Source organism: Phoca vitulina, unplaced genomic scaffold (genome assembly GCF_004348235.1).
Source record: "Phoca vitulina isolate PV1807 unplaced genomic scaffold, GSC_HSeal_1.0 scaffold7, whole genome shotgun sequence".
Classification (NCBI taxonomy): Eukaryota; Metazoa; Chordata; class Mammalia; order Carnivora; family Phocidae; genus Phoca; species Phoca vitulina.
The window spans coordinates 46,415,580-46,438,885 of record NW_022589710.1 but is presented as its reverse complement, the minus strand read 5'-3'; the positions used below and the strand labels follow the sequence as shown (position 1 = coordinate 46,438,885).

At 40.5% G+C, this 23,306-nt stretch overlaps 1 protein-coding gene across 4 annotated transcripts in view; it reads right to left on the bottom strand.

Moving 5' to 3' along the window:
- Nucleotides 1–757: 757 nt before the first annotated feature.
- The window catches only part of GPATCH2L (G-patch domain containing 2 like), a 57,549-nt gene continuing 35,000 nt past the window's right edge, over nucleotides 758–23,306 (bottom strand). For 2 of the 4 annotated variants that reach the window (XM_032405645.1, XM_032405644.1), the window contains exons 9-10: nucleotides 14,421–14,515; nucleotides 2,607–8,583 (exon numbers count right to left, since the gene is read on the bottom strand). In XM_032405645.1, the coding sequence (XP_032261536.1) occupies nucleotides 8,423–8,583; nucleotides 14,421–14,515 (256 nt within the window). In that variant the 3' untranslated portion in view covers nucleotides 2,607–8,422. Of the gene's footprint in view, nucleotides 916–2,606; nucleotides 8,584–14,406; nucleotides 14,516–23,306 lie in introns of those variants that run through there. The other 2 variants (XM_032405646.1, XM_032405647.1) reach the window with 2 other exon arrangements.

Here is a 23,306-nt window from a genome sequence, read left to right as displayed (position 1 = left end):
CAGCACAGGGTGTTACTAGGAACAGAAAGTCTACCACCAAACAGACTTGGAGTTTAAATGCTGGCTTACACTGATTAGCTTTGTAACTTTGAGCAAGTTAATCTCTAACTATAAGCATATTTCATTGCTTTAAAACAGATATAAATTTACCTACCTTAGAGTTGTTGAAGATTGAGATGCTGTTGACAAATGGCATATAATAATAATCACTCCGTTTAGTCATTATTACTGTCATTAGGGGCTCTGGAAAGGGTCAGACTGGTTTCATGCAGAGTGTATGTAAGGACCTTAGGCAGCGGCCACCTTCCCCAAAAGGTCCCTGAGGAAGACTGGCTTAGTGAGTGCTTACACGTTTGTTGAATCAGTAAATAGGACAATGGCCCTCATGGACCTTTGTTATTCTTATCAGCTGTCCAGCACCTGAACTGTTCTTCTATGTTTGAGGATTTCATCCAACCCCAACAGAAGCTACACATTCCAGATAACCTCATTCTCACTTCCTGCAGCTCGGACATAAGCACATGAGTACTAATCAGATCCATTCATCCCAGACTCTGAAACAGAAATTAGTGATTCAGGGAAGTCAGGAACACACAGGATCCCTTCTGGTGAGGGTGGAACCCCTACATATAGTTCCAGAGGTACCATGTAATGATAGTAATAAAGTAGAAAATCAAGTTCCACCTTAGTATTAGAGCTAGGGCTTGAAACCCCAGTAAATATTCTCTAATAAAGTAAGATCCAACATGGTACCAAAGGTCAAAAATTGGTGAGGAAATGAGTCTGTCTCACCCCTAAACCCAAACTAAACTCTTACCAGCAGCAGAAAGTAAAAAACTGAAGCGAGCACTAGATGGGGGTAGTAGCCTCCTTGTATGTAGAAGTGGGCCCAGGTCTCCTTACCAGTCCAAGATCCTGGATAGGAGAAAGCAGAAGAGGGACCACAGTTCAAGCCTGACTTCTTATGAATGGCAACCCCAAGAGTACATAGGGGTGATCCATCTTAGAATCTAATGTGGTTAGCAACCTTCCTACCTCAGTGGGCCTAGAGGAGGGACAAACAGACACAAAGAGAAACAAAGGAAGAAGCAGAGACCTTGAGCATGTTTTCCCGTACGTCTACAATGATTAAGGAATGTAAATGCTTCACTCTAAGTCCAGGCTTTAAGTCAGTGCATTAGGTGGTATGGCAAAGGAACTCATTAGTACATAGGTGTTAACTGAAGTATTGGAGGTGAAGAAAGGGACATTCAGTCTGTGTTGGGACTGACCTACTAACCAATCTGCCCACCTGTGGAGACTGAAAAAGCAAAGAAGTGGAGGAAAAAATCAGGAGAGCAGGGTCAGAACAGGCAGAATTCCAAAAAGGAAGTGGTTATATAGTATGAAGTCATAACCATCAACCAAAGGGCTGAATTTTGACAACGGGAAATCACTGGTGAACCCAGCAAAAACAACTTTAATGGTGATGAGTATAGCAACCAGGTTTTGGCATGGTCGTTCTCAGCCCCAGCTGCACCACTGTTTTAAAAAGAATGAAGCCTGTCCCACCTCCCCATTCTGATGTAATTGGTCTGTAGTTCAGTTGAGGGAATTAGGATTCTTTAAAATCTCCCCAGGTGGTCCTAATGTGCAGCCAGGGCTAAAAACCAATGCTTCAGTGGACTGAGAATTAATGAACAGGAAGTGTAAGTGAGGGCAGTATTTTAGTGGTAGTCAAAGGGTATTTTCGTTTCAAGAGGGAATCTTTAAACATGTTCAAATGCAGAGCTGTATGTGCCAGGAGTGAGAAGCTGTAGCTAGATTGAGCAAGGCATCTGATCAAAGGAGAGGGACTGAGGGCATGGAAGGGATTTGTGTTGGGCAGGACAAGCACAAGAAAGAGGTGAGGAAGGGTTGTATGTAAGGGTGTGCAATGGGGGACTCCTGTCTAATGCTTTATTACCTGTTAGGGGATGGGGGAGATTAGCTGCTGAGGCTGAGAGAAGGTGGGGGTAAAGAGTTTGAAATGGCCACAGTCTGCGATAGCTACTGACTACAAAACTGGGATATATACTGAGAGCAGTTTAAAGTGTTGCCATGATTTTGGGGTGCCAGAAGTTTGCATAATCATGACATTGTTCATGGAGAAATACATGGCCCACTGGGAGGAGCAAGAGGTAGAATCTACGCATAGTGAAACGGGTTGATTTCAGTCCAAGCCACCAAGGCCACTTGTAAGTTCTGATATTTTATTCTTTTTCAATTAAAAACATTTAAATGAGAGATCTGCAAGGGTCAGAACTCACTTCTAGAGAAAGAAAACATTAATTTTCATAATTTCCATCTTAAAAATCTTTTTATATTCCCATACCTTGAAAGCATCTAGTAACAACATTTTTGGCCAGAGGTATTTTTTAACTGGTTTCCAAGATGGAAAAGAAAAATTACATGGGGGCGCCTGGGTGGCTCAGTCGTTAAACGTCTGCCTTCGGCTCAGGTCATGGTCCCAGAGTCCTGGGATAGAGCCCCGCATCGGGCTCCCTGCTCGGCGGGAAGCCTGCTTCTCCCTCTCCCACTCCCCCTGCTTGTGTTCCTGCTCTCGCTATCTCTCTCTGTCAAATAAATACATAAAATCTTAAAAAAGTTTAAAAAAAAAAAGAAAAATTACATGGTGTTTTAAAAAGACTGCAAAAATTGAAAGGAGAGCTTAACAGCTTACACATGTGTGTTAATCATGTTTTTTGCTTTCTGTAATAATTACAATGTTTTAACAGATTAAAAAACCTTTCTGGCTGGGAAAAAACTACCTCTCCCAGGGCTAGCTGATTCTTAGAAAGATAGCAAAGGACTCAGCCAGCACCATGTTTTCGATGTGCAAACTAACCAGGTTCGATGGAGCCATACCCCCTCCATCTGACCTGTTACACTCCAGGAAGCAATCATCCCAGGGCCAGGTACTAGGCAACCAGAGACTAGATTATAGTCCAAAGGCCCCAGAATTAGTTGAACTAGCCATTTCTAGACTGTTCACCCTGCCCTGCTTTGCCTTCTTAGAGGAAACCCCAATAAAGGCTCTGGCCTAAACCTACTGCTTGCTTCAGTCTTCTGCCTCCTGACCCAAACCTGGTGCCGTCTTGTGGTCCTGCGCGGCAAGCCGTGCCTCATTTCCAGGGGAACTGTAACTACAAACTTTTCTTTCAGTGGCACAGACCTCTCCGTGCCCTCACTTTATCACCTTTATAAATCAAGCCCCGGGCACAAAACAAGATGAACACCTGAGAAATGACCAGAGAACTCCTCTTTCGCCACACAAATTCCCAGAGAAAACTTGGGTTTGTGGGCTTAAGTCATAAATTAGAGCCTAGCCCAATTCATACAAATAAAACCTAAAGAAAAAGTGGTTGTGATTTCATTTCAAAGCTTTAGGATTAGAGTACCATATTCTGAAACACTGAATCCAGGAGTCGGACAAAAAAATAGAACATGCTGTTGCTATTGGCCACCAAGCCCTGCAGAATCACTGAAATGTAAAACAAAGACAATAGGGTGTGATTAAGTGGATCACTGAAAATTGATTTTTACACGCTCTGAAGTACCGAGATTAAGTCCTAGCAAAAGATCACCAATAACGCAACAAGTATTTATTACACAATACTATGTACTCAGGGTGGTTTTTTCTTCCAATTATTTTCATTTTTGTGAGCCATACCTTAAAGACTTCATCATTATTATGCTGGAAAATACACGACATTTTCCCAGGAAACGAAAATGTAATGAACAAATATCATGAAATCATGGATAGCAGTATCTTACACAAATGTTTTACTGTCTATTGTGAAAAATGACTATCACTCACAGACTAAAAATTCATTGTTATATTTTAATCCACTTTAAAGGTTGTTTCCATCCATCTAAATATGGCCTTGATGGCAATTTTCTCCACATCATTCTTTCTCAACATTTCCAGATCTTTTAGGGGCTTTTAGGGAAAAAGTATGGGAAATAAAGACATTAACAGTTTCTGCAAAGAATCATATACAAAACATGTCTATACTTATGGAGGGAAATATAAGTGCACCTCAGAGCTTAGGGGGATGCCAATATATTAAAACACTTAGGTACAGCAAAGCCTGTGGTTCTCAAACGTCCGCGTGCATCAGAGTCCCCCGGAGGCCTTGTGAGACTGCCCGGCCCACCCTCAGTTTCTGATTCGGGTGGGTCTGGTGGGGGCAAGTATGTGCTGCTGCTGGTGGTCAAGGGGCCCCAGCACCCCTGCTCTAAGCATCTCTCCTTCTCTTCCTCATGCCTTCTCACTTCTGGACTTTGCCAAGATTGCTTTCCCTGGTCAACATCTTCGGGATCTGCCTCATTCTTCAATACTGTACTTGAAAAGTTTTTATCCCAAAAACTTGGCAATTTTAGTGTTTATCATGTCTATTTGCAGTGGCAGGAAAATTTCTCCTTTTGGCCATAAGTTTATTTTGCCGGACTTGTTAAGAACCTTTCAATCCACACTGTTCAGCAGGATCATTCATTTTCCTTGCTTCTTTCCGATGTTGCTGTTTCCAGGCATTTGACATTCATCTGTTTGGGGATCTTAATAATAGTTTCGTGAAAGCATCTCTGGGCCGCTATAGCAGAACCCACCAATTCCCTCACCTTCTCCCTGTGTGCCATTTCCTGATGGGTTAGGAACCCATCCTGACTGCTCCACCATCTGTAACTCGACTAGCTGGCACGACCAGAGCGGGAGATAAGGAACCACTGACAAGTAAGACAGCTCAAGCATTAACAAAGGAAGCAGCTGACACCAAGAGCAAACTGCTTTTACCATCCCTGCCGCCACCCCGTGAATCATGACATATCCCGTAAACTGTGCCCTGGACCAGCCAGGTAGAGTATGCACAGCCGCTAGAGTAAGCACTCGGTTCTCACACCGGCTCACAGAAGGTGCCCCGGACCTATAGAACACTGACTGTGGCTCCTAATGCTGAGATTTCTACAAAGCCTTCTCTCCGGGAAACCAAAAGTATATGGCCCACACCACAGTAATGAAGCCAAACTAAAGACCTGAAATGAATTAAACATCCCCCGGAGCCCAAGTGGAGAGGCCACCCCATGAGCAATGACACTGGGAGCCTAGCTCCTTCTCTTGTTCAACTCCAAGTGACCTCTGTGCTGGCTCTGCTCCTGAGGCTCCAGAACTTCCAACGCTGTGGTCTAGACTGCGTTTCTGATGCCGAAATGCAAAAAGATAGATCACAGTCCTCTATGTGGGATTCATAAGTAGTTTAATTACCTATCGTCAGTGTGGAGCTTTACTCATTAGCAAAGGATGCCACAAGCATCACGGAACAAGAAATTTTGTTTCAGCTTTTGGTCATTTTGCTGCCAAAATGGCCTTGTTTGCAGCCTGTTTCACAGCCCAGCAAAACAAAATTTTCAATTGCATTTGATTTCAAAAGAATTCAAGGTTAAATGTGCCTTATTGATCAAGCACGCACCACTCAATAAAAGATCACACTCTGCCTCTCCTAAATTTGGCACCATGTAAACAGCTAATTCCCTCTTCTGCACGGTTCTTACCAAAAAGCAACACAAGAGTTTTGATGCAAATGAACTTGTTCCCTTTAAAATGCTGCATCTGAAAAATAATCTCAAATTCCCTTAAACTCATAAGTAAAACTAATTTCTACAAATGATGCTCATGGAAGTGGATAATGTCTTGACTTTTGCTCCTTGTGGAAAATACAGATTAGGATTCAGACAGGCAGATTGTGTAGCCAGCTAGGATAAATCAGAAGCCTGAAATAAGTAAGAACTGTGGAACTCAGCTTCAGTTACTACTTTTAGGCAGATCAAATAAACACGAGCTCAATGATTATCCTCAAAGGAAGTCATGCTATCAGTTTTTTCAAGAGACTTAAAACCTGATTTTGAAATTGTATCTTTTGTTGAAAGGTAACAGACTTTACTCAATGTATGACATCATACACTTTGGTATATAAAAAAGAAATTTAAAATTTATGATTCAAAAAACACTCAATTCCAAGGTTATTCCTCTGGAATTGACTCATATAGAAAACAAGCAAAGTAAGTTGGTTAATAATTCTGTCAGCATGCTCATGCAGCAGCTTAATATGAGGAGCACAATTTACAACCCTGTGTTGGAAAGTATTAATAGTTACTTCTTAGGCAATTAATTTTCTTCCCCACTTATTACAGGCAGATATGGCATTTTTGGATAATCCCCATGGGATGTATTCAAAATATGTAGAAAAGCATGCCCAAGAAAGATGATAAACATTCATGACACACTGTTTCAAAATTATGGGTCTCAGAGTGACTCAGGTCTACCAAGGGAAAACAAAAGATTATAACCCAGGGCAGAGGAAGTCCAAAAGTCTGGGATTTTAGTCTTGGCTTGATCATGTGACTTTTGGGCAAGTCGCTAAACTCTGTGACCATTCTTGTCTCTAAAATGGCAGTACATCCTAGAGATGTTTAAAATGTAAATAAAGTCATATATATAAATTATTTGTAATCACAGGTAGAAAGGAGAATTGCCAGGCAACAAGATTCTATCTGAACTGTGGAGATCTGAATAGGCCATGATCACAGGACCCATCTCTGCAAGAGCCAGAGCTTAGTGCAAAGAAAATAAAATTATGTCTATGGATTTTTTTCCCCTTGAATCCAACAAATATGTTAGAAATGTGTCTCAGGACATGATGGGAACTAGGTAAGAATGCACATATGACAATAAAACCCCCCTTCATCAATAAAACAATTTAGTAGTGCCATTTTATATTCAACAGGCATTTTTATTTTCTATACTGCTCTGGATGTAGCCCCAATGGACAAAAGGAGAACTAGGGGTGGCTCCCAGGGACGCTGGTTTGGCTTTAATGCTACTCCTCACTTCATAATCTCCATGTGCCCCTCCCTCCACCAGACTCCTTGTTATGGACAATTGACGTGTTCTCCCTCTTAAAGAAAGTGCCATTTAAATTAGCTTCAAGTCCCCCCTTCCAACTAGATTCACACCCACCCATCAACAAGGAAACCGTGGAGTTAGCACGGATAGGTAAGGACTATCATTTTTAAAGGGAACACGACAGAGCAGCCGACCCTCACATTGTGTGTGAGGAAAAGGGACAGCTGCACTTCAGGGATAGGAGGCTCTGTCCCACTCGGCACCTAATTCAAGCACAGAAGATATCCAGGGGCAGGGCTGGGAGTTCCTCTGGAACGTTACCAGAGAAGTGGGCACTTAGAGAACAGTTTCTCTGTATTTCAGAGCAAATGTACTCAATTCGTACAAAAAAGAACCCTTCTGTCAACCAGGCCACAAATGACAGGCACTCTGGATAATACTTTTTTAGAGAGGGTGGCTCTTCTCCAGCAGCTCCAGGCAGTCACGTATTCCTCATTTTGACAAAGTAGCATCCAACTTCAGGCACGGCCGTATATATAACTCCACGTGCAGCTGAGCCGTCATAAACACGCCAAGTATAAAGGCGTGTCAAAAAGACATTTTTCTCCCCAAAGTATGTCCCCGAGAAGCCATTATTATAATAGAGTGTGAATTTCTGCTGCAGGTTATTGACCTATAAGCTAACAATAAAAGTCCCATTTCATACATAAAAGTTTATACTGTGACATGAAGTATTAAGACACAATCCACTGACTATTTTAAGTTTGCTGAACAACGAAACCATTTCTTCATTACGTTATGAATGTACATATCCTCCTGCGGGAGAACACCAACTCTGGAGATGAGGCAAAGTATAGTCCAGCTGCCGGAGATCCCATTAGGCCATCCAGAAACATGGAAGAAGCTCCCACTGTCCGTGTTGCTGGTGTCTCCTCTGAGGCTCCCAAATGAGAACTTGGTGAATTTGGCTTATTGGCACTCTCAGTGAATCAAGACCAGGCTCAAAGGCAAACTATCTCCTGTAAACACAATTCCACACACAGGTCTCAACTCAGTGTTTACATCTGTCTAGAACTGGCTACGAATTTGGGACTTCCTCAAATGATGTTAAAAGCTATACATGTAAAGTATGCAAAAGGAGTTACTAGTTTTTCAAGAAAAGAGACATACCTGCAAAAAGCAACAGCTCTGTAAAAGGAACTGTAGGTAGCTGTTGGGACAACGACAGCAATGTAACAAATATAGCATAGGATGACCTTTTTTTAAAAAAATTGCTGCTGCAATACTTTACTAACTTTAAAAAAACAAAACAGAACAAAACAAAAACAGATTTCCATAACATGATTTTCTAAGAGAAAGTGTCCACTGCTTTGTTTGAAAGAAGGGTCATCCCGGCGATGAAAGGATTGGGAATGTCAATTACGATATGCAAGACTCTGCGGTACCAAGTCTGGGATGCGTTTCACAACACCCAGTAGCTCCCGGTGGGTGGATTCCTGCTCTCTAGCTGTATCCAGGGCTCTTTTCTGGTGGCATTTTAAAAAACGTAGCTGCAGCTGAGTCAGTGGCTTTCTCTGCGGCAGAGGTTCTGACCAACCACTCAGGGTTTGGAGATTTCTGGACCTGCGATGCTGGTGTAGTTGTTTCCACTACATCCACATGAACTGGTAAAGTGGTTACAATAAAAGGAAGGAAGAAAAGATCAAGGGGAGACAAATTAGAATCAGAGACACTTCACTGCACAATTCTCTGAATGCTTTTATTTTATAACCTATGAACCCAAGGGGCCACATAAGGTTTTTTTTGTCCTTTCCAAAAAAAAAAAAAAAAAGGAGGCAAGATTTCAGTGAGAGTAAGTATTTCTCTACCTGAGAAAATGGGTTTAACTGAACAAATAAATAAATTCAATTGTACAAATTCATAATGCAGTCATGATCACTTACTGAGCACTTATGAGCTAGGCACTATGCTATGTAAATACTATCCAACCAGAATCTGTTTTCCTAATGCAAACCCTTGCAAGTAGGAACTGTCATCTCCATATTCTGGATCAAAAAAGTGAGGCAGAAAGACAGCGGATACACTGCTCAGGGACACAACAGAGCTGGTTAAGTAGCAAGATTCAAGCTGAGATACTGGACTTCAAGCCCTAGGCTCTGTTACACCCCATGCCTCCAGTAACACAGTATTTCCAATAAATAGCATATCATAAGAAAAATCACACAATCAGGCCCAGTGTTTTTCAACAAGGACACCAAAGACATTCTGGACATGATCATCATTGCTTGTGCAGGGCTGTCCTGTGTATTTTAGGACACTTACCATTCTGGACCCCATCCAGTGAATGCCAAAAGCACTCCTCAGTCATTGTGATGACCAAACACTGTCCTCCCATTTCCAAATGCCCCCTGAGCAGAGTGGTACAAACTACCATCATGCCCACTCTGTTGAGAGTGAACGAATATACACCAAAATACAGCAAAATCTAGACAATTTTCATTTTTACCTTGTCACTCAATTAATTCCACTCCTAGGAATGTAACCAGAATAGTAATTTTCAAGTTGTGGGTCACAAAATCAACTTAGTAGGCCATGACCAGTACTTTTTTTCTTAATGGAAAGGAACAGGATATATCAGAGTGAACCCAAGAATTTATTTCAGATTTACATGTACACTCACATACATATTCGAACATGAATTTCTTACTGTGAGTTACGGCAAAAAAAAAAAATCTGTAGGCTATTACTCTATGGCACATATACAAGAGCTTCTTGAGGGCAACAGTTTTCAAGCATTTTGGAACCTCAACCACAGCAGCAAAAAATACATTTGACACCACAACCCAAATCTCTGTCTCTCCCTCTCACACAAACACGTGCACAAGCACTCACTCACTCATATTTAGCTGAAAATAAATTTCATAAAACTGTATTTACCGTTACTATATGGTATTCAACCGCAGTGGGGAAAATCCCTTATCCTAGGAAAACTGGGGTTTTTTTGCTCTATATTTTTTACTATGGTAAAACACACATAACACAAAATTTAGCAATTTAATAATTTTTATGTGTACAGTTCCGTGGCATTAAGTACATTCACACTGCTGTACAAGCATCAGCACCATCCATATCCAGAACTTCTTCACTCTCCCAAATGGAAATACTGTACCTGTTAAATAGTAACTGCCACTCTCCTCCTTCCCCAGCCCCTGGCAACCATTATTCTACTTTCTGTCTCCACATATTTGACCATTTGAGGTACCTCGTATAACTGGAATCATACAGGATTTATCCTTCTGTGTTTGGCTTATTTCACCTAGTACTATGTCTTCATCCATGCTGTAGCATGTCAAAGTTTCCTTCCTTTTCAAGGCCAAATAATACTCCCCTGTATGTATAAACCACATTTTGTTTATTGATTTATCCAGCAATGGACACTTGGGTCACGTCCACTTTTTAGCTCTTGTGAATAATGCTGCTAGGAACATGGATGTACAAATATCTGTTTGAATCCATGCTTTCAATTCTTTTGGGTATATACTTAGAAGCGGAACTGCTGGCTCATATGGTAGTTTTATGTTTACAATTGTGAGGAGCCACCACCCTGCATCCCATAGCGGCTGCACTATTGCACATTCCCACCGCCAATGCCCAAGGGTTCCGATTTCTCTCCATCTTTCCTAACATTTGTTGTTTCCTGGTCCTTGATATAGCCATCCTAAGGACTGTGAAATGGCCCAGAAACACTTTTGCACATGTTCTCCCAAAGACCAATGCAGTATTTTTCACAGTAGCATAAAATGGGATATAATCCAAATGTCCATCAGGAATGTTTAATTATAATATACTCAGCGTAGTCATACAATGGAATACCATTTGCATACGGTGGTGTAAAAAAAAAAAAAAAGGATTTTGGCAGGACAAAAACGAATAATCTCAAAACATAACTGGGTGAAACTTATAACTTATAAAGTAAGACATTCCATTTATACAAGCCTCCAAAAAATGCTAACTAGACAATGTATTGCTTAGAGAGCTGTATGTCTGTTAAAGCTAGCTGAAAAAATTCCCAAAGAATGATAAATGATTAACAAAAAACCATATTCACGTAACCAAAAAACTGTATGAGGACAATGGTTACCTACGAGGACAGTGGGAAAATTTTAAAGGCGATGTTCATGTTCTTAAAGTGGATGGTAGGTACATGGATATTTGCTATATTGTTTTCCTTGACACCTTATCCATCTTCTATAAATGTTCTTTTATAACCATTCAGTATTTACTAAAAAACATTTTTAACTTTAAAAACCATTTGAATTTTAAAAAGGGGCAGTAAGAAAGAAGTAAAAAGGGGCAGTAAGAATCTGCCTTATGACACCTGAGGCAAGGGCTAACCTACAATGGAACTACTGAACCCAATCACAGGGTTAGAATAATTTTTAGAATAACTGTTTCAACTTTAAGATTCCATTCACTTATTCAAACAAGAAATATCTAGTGAGATCATTCTCTGTGCTGAGTACTATTTTAGATGCTCAGGGTACAGAAGTGAGCAAAACATTCGGCTCTCGCAAATACATCTCTAGCATCACTGGCCTGGTATTTGGAATCTGATGTAACTAGTTAACAGATTAACAGCTGAGTACCCTTCCAACTGATGCTCTAAGGACACATATCCTATCCCAGAGACAGGAAGGTCAGAAGAGGCTCGGGGGGATGGCCAAAATAGTAAGGGCTCTGAATACAATGTCTTATCATCCCCCAATTCTCCTTTACCTAAAAGCCACGGGTTTAATTTTTGAAGGAATGGGATTTGTACACCAAAGGCTCCATTCTTGTCATTCTAATCAAGAAAAATCATCTCACGGAAATGAAATCTGGTTTTCATTGAGTTTCTTACGCTTCTTATAGCCACTTAATCTCAAATCTTAGAAAAAATACCCCATTTTTTCTTTTCCAACCACATTTTTTAAGAGTATATAGAGCCAATTCACTTCAGCAGGAGGTACAGACTTTCCCTGTTCTGGGGCTTTTGAAACAGAAGCAGGTTCTTACATGGTTACTCACTAAAATCCAAGGGTGGCTCTGTGTACCAGGTAACTGTGTAGGTTATAAAGTCATAAAGGGAAGGGGAGTGGAGATAAAAAGAAGAAAATAAAGGTGCTACACTTTCAAGAAGGATCTACTTAATGACCCTAATGAAAAGGTCTTTTTCCCTGGCCTTTCCTGAGTGTTAATATAAAAAGACAAGGAAGACAAGCTACTCCTTTCTGCTCTTCACTTCTCTAGCCTTATTAATACCTTTAAATTCAGTCAATCTCAACTCAAAACTTTCCACCGGGGGGGAGGGGAAAAGGGAAAAGATTTGTGGCTGCATGTTTAAGAAAGAAGCTGAATTCATCACAGTGACAGGGGAGAGTGTTGGCAGAGATCTGAGCTATTTATTCTTTTAGGAAAATCCTATAAAGAATGACACAAGGAAGCCTCTATCTGCAGTCTTGTTCATCACACCGGTGAAGAGTCAGATAACAGATGTACGCAGTAGCGTGATTTAGTGCCAGGAGCTGGCCCCCGATGTGTATTAATACAGCGGCAAAGCGGAACGCACCTCTCTTCATCACTCATTTCTATAAAAGAGGTGGAATCCGAGATGGCCCGATGTGAGGCAGAGCAAGCCCATTTGTTCTACTGACTGATGGTGCGGGCTCGGGCTATGTCCTTCACCTCCACGGGGCACTCAGGTTGTGGATAGAAAAAAAAGAAAATGTTCAGTAAAGCAGACCTTAGTCAACAAGTGAGAGGAGGAGCTGGGCTCAGGAGGAGAGGTGTTGAATGCCCAAACCTCGTTTAATCCCTCCCAGTAACATTTCCTGCTTTGAGTGTGGAACAAGGTTTTTAAACTCTTCTCAATAGTTCTTGTCTTATGAACAATTAAAAGCTAAAAATAGAAGCTAGATATTGAGGGGGGGAAAAGAACAAAAGATACAAGAGGGGAGACTGCTGTAATGCTTCCAATACCATAGGCTGGATTTTGAGGCAGTCCCAGTTGGGAACCAATGCTATCTTACACAACACAGAACACCTGAAGTGTGTAACAGCGCAGCTCTCGAAGTCATAGGGAAACCGATTTGACCTTGGCTCTGCAATTTATCATCCATGGGACCTTGGAGAAGTGATTTAACCTCTGTAAGCCTCAATTTTCTCATGTGTAAACTGGGAATAAAAACAGCATCTACCTTTTAAAGTTGTTGCAAAGATTAAGTGAAATAATGCATGCAAAGTAATCAGCTCAGGCCATGTCCATGTAGAAATCACTGGAAAAAATTTACTATAATTATCAGACCTGTGATTAAGATTGTCCAGTAAGAACCATTATCAAGCAGTCACCCCAAACAGAAGCTGAAAAAAGTCGATTTTAAAGTATGCTGAAACTTACTAAGTTAAGGGAGAGAGACAGAGTTCCCTTCTCTCTGAGGTCTATTCTTCACTCATCAACTGCTCTGATCTATATAATATATAGTATTTTCTGAAAAAAATAAAATAATCTATGATATACTCAATTTCCTCAGAGTGAAATCACTATCATCAAGAAAATAACTGTACTTCTGATAGGTCCTACAAACAGATATGATCTTTTAATCCAGAGCAATTTATCCTCAACTGTACTGAAATAACACAAAAATTTCCTGATTACCAATTATGTTTAACTGTCTTCTCCTAACTCCAAAGAAAAATACCTACAAACATCCAATATTCTTTCTGATATAAATAATGACTACCCCCCATTTTTTAAGGATAACATACGTAAAGGGCATAAATCATAAGCATACAGCTCAATGAATTTTTACATATGCATATACCCATGTAATTCCTACCCAGTTGATGACAAAGAGCATTTCCCAGAAGACTTCTGATTATGTCGTCTCCTGGTCACTACCCCTCACCAAAGATAACCACTATTTCGGTTTCCAACCAACTGGTTTTGGCCAGAAAACTGCAAGGTTTTAACTGAAAAATCGTTTTTAATTAGAAATTTCATGACTAGTAGAGTATTAGTACTCCACTACACATAATAACAGTGAGAATGTATTGTACTATGTGCCAAGTAAAAAAGCAAATAAACCCATGTGGCTCCTTGGCTACTGACTAAAACTGCCACCCTAACTGGATTTTCATGACCACAGACCTAATTTCTTCTCTGTGCTAGAACAAAAGCACAGATGACTGAAGATTGCTAATTGTAGAATACCAGGATTCAAACCCAAAAAAGCCACATGACACTGTGAAAAAACACAGACTTCAAGGTTAGAGGGAACTAGGTTTGGATTCTTAAAATGTGTGTGACCTTGGGCAAATTACATCTCACATTCTTATTTTCCCAAGTAAAATGGGAATAAAATGACCTACCTTATCATAAAGGTTAGATGAAAAGGTATATAAAACATAATTTAGTGCCTGACACACAGTAGGTGCTCAATAAATGATAACTACATACAGTTACCTGCATTTGGGCTGGACAGAGATGCTGTGGCCACAGGTTTCCGTTTCCTCTTGATGTCACGTGAACATGGGGGTCCCAAGTGTATGTTTGCCTGTCTGCAGATACAAGAAAGAAAAAACATTGTTTTCATTTTTAATTCTTATTGTAAGACATTATGTTCAGCCCAGATAAAATCCTTGACCCATTATAGACATACACTAACAAGACAGGCACCGTTCTTTGTCATCAAGTGTCAAGTACAAGATTATTCAGGATTAATCATAACTCATTCTTTATGCACAATATATACCCATTTTAAACTTTTTACCTAATTTCAGAATAGCAGACACTCAAGATTAATTTCAATAAATGTGTTTCATTACATGCTGATTTTTGTACAATTATTTTTCATAAAAACTTTAACTGCTATTGTTCTAAACTCACTAATGAAATACCTATTCCCAAGTGGTAATATATTGAAAAGTTTAATGCTGCATGAATACCGATATTTGCATAGAATTTTAATAGGAATTTAACCCTTCTATCACTATAAATCTGGATTTTTAACAGTGTCTGTATCACAAGTTAAGTAAGTTTGATTTCTGTGATTTTTAAAAGTATTAATTACTTGCTAATAATATATTCCCTCATCTGAATATTCAACTTATTTTAAAAACAGTGGGTGTTCCAAAGCTGGAAAAAAGCAACAGATTGTCTGAAAGACAATGGACTTCACTCTGCAACAGCTGGTACGCTTTTTTAGTTGCCCACTTCCTCCTTCCTCAAACTAGACAGATCCTACCCCTGATTAAGGACCAAGTTGACTCTCACCTTTACACAAAGCTTTCCTTGAACAGTCAAGGCCTTACTGACCATGAATCATTACTTAACTGGTATACATATATCTTGTTTCCCTAATGAGGCTTACTCCCCTTGAGAACAGGGACCATGTTTATACTTCTTTCACAATTTTCCAGTGATCCACCAATCTCAGCACAAGGCACTTAGCTGACGGCCATTAAATATCTGTTGACAAGAACTGATACGAATGAATGAAAGTTCTAAAAACCAAATAGTCAACTGTACACTTAAAAGTGGTTAAAATGGCAAATTCTGTGTCATGTATATTTTACCACAATTTTTTAAAAATAGTGAGAGTATGTACATATAAAAAAGAATCTAGTAAAATTATACCAGATGAACTCCTAATTGGTAGTCTTAGCTGGGGATTAAGTCTCACGGCTTAATGATCTTAAAACTAGAACCTCAGTCAAATCTAAGAGCACCTAGTTAGTTAACAAAGCACCAAGACAACCGCTGAATGGACAAATTTTCCTATTCAGAGGGTCCCCAGTCTGGCAACTTCCACAGTTTAAAAGCATACATGTACATACATTATTTTCTCTACATGCAAAAGCTTAAGAATCAATTCACTTTATAAATGAGAAAAGATAAGAATTTAACTGAAATCATAAGATTTTTGGAATGCATAGAACACTACAATAGGCAGAGATTTACAGTATATAAAGCCCGTGTTTTGGAAAATTCCATCCAAGTCACTCTGTATTGATATCCCTCTCTTCTATATGGAAAAAGAGTTAACTTTTGAGTATCCCATGAATAGTTAATTCTGAACACCCAAAGTGAAATGTAAATATAAATGTATAAAGTTGGGGAAAACAATTCATTTTTCATACCTTACCGAAGTCCTGGGAATAAATCTGCATGTTGATTTAATAATAAGAAACACTGATGACAGAATATCAAAGGTAGAGAGGCCTTCAGTCTAAATGGAGAGAAGGTAATTCCCTTTGAAGCCAAAGACACAGAAAAGAGAGTGACCCTACAAAATTTTGGTTTCTGTCAAAACAGAGGAATGTACAGAATAGGGCTTCCATCTTTTCCACAAATAAGGTACCTGAGTACACATAGATCCACACTGAAAAGCTGGCCACTTTGCTCTATTCCAATCATGCTTCTCCTGAGGTACTTCAGAAAGACAAACAAGCCAAATAAAGGGTAACAGTATATATTCATGCTTCTTTCTTCTTTACCTTAAGCTTATATATTAACAGTATATATTCATGCTTCTTTCTTCTTTACCTTATAAAGGACTCTCCAAAACTTTTTAGATTAAATGTTAACATCCTTTCTTCAAACTAAACTATGTTATTAGATGTCAGGATAGTGGTTACCCTTGAGCTGTGGGATAGAGGGAGGAGGAACAGTGGCTAAACAAAGCACCAGGAGCTTTTGGGCTTGTTTCTGGATCTAGATGTGGGTTACTTGAATGTGACTTCATTATCCTTCGTTTAGAAGTTTAATTAAGGGGGGCGCCTGGGTGGCTCAGTCGTTGGGCGTCTGCCTTCAGCTCAGGTCGTGATCCCGGGGTCCTGGGATCGAGCCCCGCGTCGGGCTCCCTGCTCGTCGGGAAGCCTGCTTCTCCTTCTCCCACTCCCCCTGTTTGTGTTCCTGCCCTTGCTATCTCTCTCTGTGTCAAATGAATAAAATCTTTAAAAAAAAAAAAAAGTTTAATTAAGGGGCGCCTGGGTGGCTAGTCGGTTAAGCATCTGCCTTTGGCTCAGGTCATGATCCTGGGATCATGAGATCAAGCCCCGCTTCGGGCTCCCTGCTCAGTGGGGAGTCTGCTTCTCCCTCTCCCTCTTCCCCTCCCCCCCGCGCTCGTGCTCCCGCTCTCTCCCAAATAAAATCTTTAAAAAAAGTTTAATTTTAAAAAATGCAAAACAAAAAAACAAAAACATTGCTTCTTCAAGATCAATGCAAAATGCTGAATTTTATGAGACAGATGCAAATGAAAAGTATAAGAACAGTACTCAAAGGAGTTTTAAGATATTAATTCTTGGAGTATCCACTTGGGCTGAACGAAATAAATACTGCCTTTTATTTATACACCATCCATCATTTTCACAGCTTTGCATGTTTGATATAGGTCAGTAAGACGGTTAAAAGGGCCCTATTATTATCCCTCCTTTACTGACCTAGTCAGTAACATTTATCTCACATTTTCAAGAAATGGCACATTTGGGAATAAAAAGATGAAATCATTTATGTACGAAAATATTTAAATTTTTAATCATTTTAAATGGAAATATGGTGCTTTTTAAAATGCTTATTTATTTCAGTAAAATGGAAGTAAATATTAATTACCTACCATGAGGCATACAGATTATTACTGCACTCACTACATCCTGCAGCGTCCTTAGGGGGCTGCCATGAACGCAAAGGCTCAGGTGGTCCTTCCCATGCCCCACCCCTCTGGGCCATGGTTCTCAGATCCCCACTCTGCCCTGCCCAGTGATGGTAAGGGCTTCAGGGTTAATTGTCCCTACATTAAATGACCCCTGACTGCTAAGTCTCCAGCCTGTTACTTGTTTCTGCGGTAAATGATCTACTTCTACCACCCTATTCCCACTCTTTAATTGTTGGCCTGAACATTCTAAATCCTTCAAATTTTGTAAATTCCTCTGGTGATAAATTAGGAAAGAACTGAAGGCTTTCTAAGGAACCCAGGTAATAAAGCTTATGAAGTCAACTGGCTTATTTTGTTGTAAAAGTATGTATTTTTGTGTGGACTATTTCCTTTCTACTCAAAGAGCTTTTTTGCTTCTTTCATTGTTCACTGCTTTTACTGAGGTGTTGAACAAAAGAGACAGTCTCTTCCCTAAAGGACCTCGTAGCCTAGTCCTATTTCCAGCCACACAGCTTTTCTAGTTATAGAATCTGGATAATAGAGAAACTGAGGCAAGGATAAAGAGATGCCACGTTCATTCCTAAAACTCAGTTTAATGTTCCTTCCCTCTTAACACATTTCTCTTAGGACCGTTTCCAGATTGGAGAGCTATTTCATAAGAAATTACATAACATCACACCTTAGGTCTGAGTACAGAAAGGATATTTGTCTCTCCCTACGTACCTTCCTAGCAAAGATCTGGGAAAGGAAGAAGAGAAACAGTCAAATTATAAAGGACAGTAAGACATTTTCCTTCTTTTTGGTTTTAAGTGAACGCTAGTAATGGTAGAGTTCACAGCTTGGGAAAATCTATTTTTCCCTTTGAGGGCTCTGTCTGCCTGGGAAGAACCTTGGAGGACAGAGAGGGAAGAAGACCCAGAAGCCTGGAGACCCAGAGCCTGGGGAAAGCACAGAGGAAGCTGAGTGCTTGAAGCAAGAGGATTTAAAGGAGACAGGAAATGGAACCTGCCACACTGTATAGCACATTCTGAGCATGAGGACACCCTGCTCAGGAGTGGAGAATAATCCATGCGGCGTTGGAAGGGTCCCTTGTGTTATTTTGGGGAACCTGAGCATGGGAGTATGCATCTGCTGCAGCCAGAGCTTCCTACTCGAGAGGCTGTTCCAATTTTTGTGTGCCCCCAAATAATTCCATAACAATAACTACAGACATAAAGAGTGAAAGGGTAATAAAAATAAAAAATTGACCTCCCCCACCCTCATTTTCACTTAGTAGTTGGCTCCCCTTCTTCCCAGTGTGTTGTTTCTTTAATTTGTGTTATTTTACTCAGACAGTATCTGTCTACTCTCACAAGACAGAAACTGAAGAGGGTCAACACACAAGCAGTTGTCACAAAGGGCAGGGGAAGTCGGAGCCTCCCCTTCTCACCAACACACAGTGGGTAGAAAGGGTAGAAGATTTAACTCGATTTTTAAAAATTCTTTGTCAAGAACAGTATATAGTCGTTCCTGCACTGCAAATCATGTGCTGTGTGTGGAGGGCAGGGATCTTTCAATTACACAGGGAGCAGAAAGGCTAAGTATCAGTTAAGCTGAAATTTCTACCAAGTTAAAACTTCTTCTCAATTCGAGTGGCAATGGTTATCAGAATCCCGTAAGGAGATTTTTACGAAACATGCATGCCCAACCATGCTGGGGTGAGAAAAGAACCAGTATTATGCTTACTCTGAAACTTCTCCTCAGGGAATTCCGAGAAGCTTCTACCTGCTGTGAAAATTACTGAGTTAAAAAAAAAAATATGCCAAATTCCCAAAGCCAACCTAGTTAATAAAAAAGATCTAAAAATTTAACCTAAAGAATAACAGAATGATTAAATGAAAATTAATTTAAATAAAAATGCTATTCCCTAGTATACAAGCAATTACCCTAGAGAAAAGACAGGCTACCCTGGTTCTGTTTCATCTGATCTGGGCCTCGGGGTTCTTGGGACACTCCTCCTGTCACAGCCTAAGTACTTCCCTTAAACACACCACATTCTGCAGCACTGGCCGAAAGGAACTGAAGAGGGGTGTGGGTGGGGGGTGGTGAGTGAGCATTAAAAGCAAAAGAATACATTCTTTAAAAATTCTTACTTCAGGAAAAGTAACTATATTCACAAATGTGAAGGTGAATGCTGAAGATTAGCAATTAATTGAAAGAGTATTCTGTATATCTACACATAAACACAACATTTCTATTTCACTTTTTAGTGCACGTAACTGAAAGATCAGGTGAGTTGTTAAAACTGCAGTGTTACTTAGGAAACTGGGCAGATCACTATGTCCCTGGGGCAGGAATGTACTTTTAGGGGAAAAAAAAAATTACTTTGAGAAATACATGCATGTTTAATAGAACCAATGTTGGCAAAAAATAACTGAAGTGGCTGCTTTAGATTTAGAACAAAGATGTTTAGAGTCACTCCTAAGGAGTGGAAAGTCTTTACCTGCCAATGGCAAGCCAATTTAAGGAACAGTTCACCTTCAAAAACTTACTCATTTTAAAAACCCATTGAAAAGTTCACTTTTTTAATATGGGAAATAAAAATAAAATCTATTGTAAGAAGGTACTTATTTGCTGTTTTTTTTTCTTAAGCACATACAAACAAGTAATAACAGGAAAAAAATTATTGATATTTCTAAGGACCAAAGGTCATATACATCATATATTCCAATTATTCTCCTTAATTACTAATCTATTCCCCTCAACTATTGTTAACACAAATTTATGGAAGCCTACCCTGCGTAAAGCACCCTGCTGGATGTGGAGAGGGTACACAAAAGATGACCGAGCCGAGGGCCCATCCACCCAGAGCTCACAACATAGTGAAGAAGGCCGATGTGTAAAGAACGAACAGATAAAAGACACTGAGCTATAATCAAAGAACAAAGTGCTAGGGTAAAAATGAATGAAAATAGGATTAAATCTAGGGAAGTAGAGAGGCCCCCCTCCTCACATGTGATTTTATCTTCGGGGTTGACGGACATTTATGAAACACCCAGTAGGGGAACTATTTTCTCAGATTTGCACACAGAGGAAAGGGTCCAGGCCTGACACTAGCTGCAGCTAGCAACAGAAAACCACTTCACAATTAGAGGACACAGAGGAGGCTTATCTAACAGGAAGAGATCCCAGCAATTCCAGTAGTGTTTTCACTCAAACCTAACCCTCAGCAGTCGGTGACAAACAGCTCACTAGCACCTGAAAATTCTCGGCACTCTTCTTCCCTTGGCCCGGCTGAGGTTGACAGATCATGGAGTGGTTTCATGCCACCCGCAGGAGCACAAAAGTTCTTCGTCGATTGGAAAGCTGGGTCTATTCCAGTGGCCGGAGAGGGAAAATGCTTTCATCACTCCGCTTAGGCAGCAAGATGCCAGCCAGCTGAGAGGTGCTGTCGACAAGACCATCCAGGGCAGGACAAAAGATTTAAGAGCTGTGCACTTCTCTGGAAAGGAAGTTCCGGTAAGACTGGGCAGCTTTATGGACAATATCCCAGCAGAAACATTTCCTCACACATGGCCAAAACTAAGGCGCTACACAGGGGGGCAGGGCTGCTGTGCATCAGAGTAGCCCCAGCAGGTACAGGACTAATAACAGGTTCTTCCGCCTAAGCCCTGAGGTGAAACCCGAGGCTGTTTACTATGGCTCTAAAGGTCAAAATTCATAGCGCAAAGTGAGTCTTCTTCTCGCTCTTTGAAACTCCTTGTCAAGTGGCACAGCCAGCTGGGCACACAACTCTGATATGCAGATCGTAACGTTTGTGAACAGATAAAATGAATTACAATGAGCACAGCCTATCATATTTCAGCTCTCTGATGGGCAGGAAGGTCTCTCTTTTTTACCCAAACACTGTCCAAATGCCTCCTCTTATAGTCCATTTGAGGCTATTTAAGCACCTCAAGAATCTATACGACATCTCATTAGCAAATGACTCTGGAAGCCAACCTGAAGTTTATAAAACTACAACTATCCTAAGGACAGGGTAGGGGTAGTGGGAATGTAACAAAAATAATCATATTAGCTTCCAGTATGCTAAGTAGTCAAATACATGATTTCATTTTGATCCCCACTAGCCCAATAAAAATGAATATTTCCATTTTAAAGGTAAGAAAATCAAGGTATAGGGGTGTTAAGTCATTTGCCCAGATAAAGCCAAGATTCTTACTGGGGACTGCCTCACACTAATACCCACTAACGTGAGATTAAAAACTTAAAGAAGGAATAAATGGAAGTGGTGATACATTACCATATCACCACCCGTGATAGAGGAAAGGTCAGGAAAGTTGGAGAAAACTCAAAACTGCCACGAGACACTCAAAAGCCACAACTGGTGACTTGTGCATCATACAGAGAGATGTAACGTTTGATAAGTTCTAGCAATGGTTTTCTACAGCAATCATGGTAAGAAAAGCTATCCTTCATAATCAATAAATCTCTCATTTTGGGAAAAGCTGCCTCCAGCACTCGCTCCTTATTACCATTCTAGAACCGTGTCCTTGACAGCAATACCACTGCGGCCACCCAAACACCAATCACACCATCTGCTGCTTGAGCAGCAGCAAGTCCTAAGGCCGGTAACAAGTATTACTACTTTAATACAACATCCCAATACCAGCAACCAAAACAACCAAACCAAAACAGCTGGTTTACGAAGTTCATCCATGCACCCTGCCAACTATCCCAACACCTACCCAGCAAGTCCGCCCATCAGTGAATCACTATGTGCCGGGCACTGTGCTAGACACTGACGTTCTCTTCTTCACTTTGGAAGTCCTCCAAACTGAAGTCCAGCATTCCACGTCCCGTCAGAACTCACGCACCCAATACCAAATCACAGAGCTCATGTTGATTACAAAACGGGATTTCCTATTAAGAAAATTACAAAGCACCAGCCATAAAATCATATGCATTTAGGGCAACAGTTCGTAACCATGGCTGTGTATTAGAGTCACCTGGGAACTTAAAAATAATGCCAATGCTTGGGCCTCATCCCAGATCAGTTAAGTCAGAATCTTTGGAGTGGGGCTCAGCATGGCTATATTTTTATAGCTTCTCAGGTGATTCAAAAGTGCAGTGAGAGCTGAAAAACATCAAATTTAAGTATTTCTAGAGTGGTAGTTCTGAAAACCTCATAACCCACAAATCTATTAGGTGGTACAAAGACCACAAAGACTCCCTTGCCCATCCATTGCACCTGCCATCTGGGGCTGTATTAAAATGATACATCAATAAAGTGTTCTCTTAAAATCACGGTCCCATCATTTCCTTGTTTATAGCAATTAAACACTGAACATGAGAGTCCCTGAGGTCACTCATGCCCCCCCAGTGAGCCCCAGGCCTCACTGTGAGAACCAGAGCTGACTGGCTCCAGCAGTGAGAGAGTGGTTGAGGGGTCCTCAGTCTCCTGCAGCTGAGTGTTCCAGTCAGCGGAACAGGGATGTCCAGGCAGGAAGCAGCCTCAGCTCAGTAACCCAACAAGAGGAAACCTTCACAGTTCAGGCATGATTATCAAACTCTTTGTGCTCTTAAAGGAGAGTAATTATAGGCATGTGAAAAAAGGGAAGCACTCCCTGAGGAACTCTTCCTCACATGCTTCCCAAGAGGCACCAGGGCCATTAAAAATTCCATGATGAAGAGGAAAAACAGCCTGGGAACAGCCA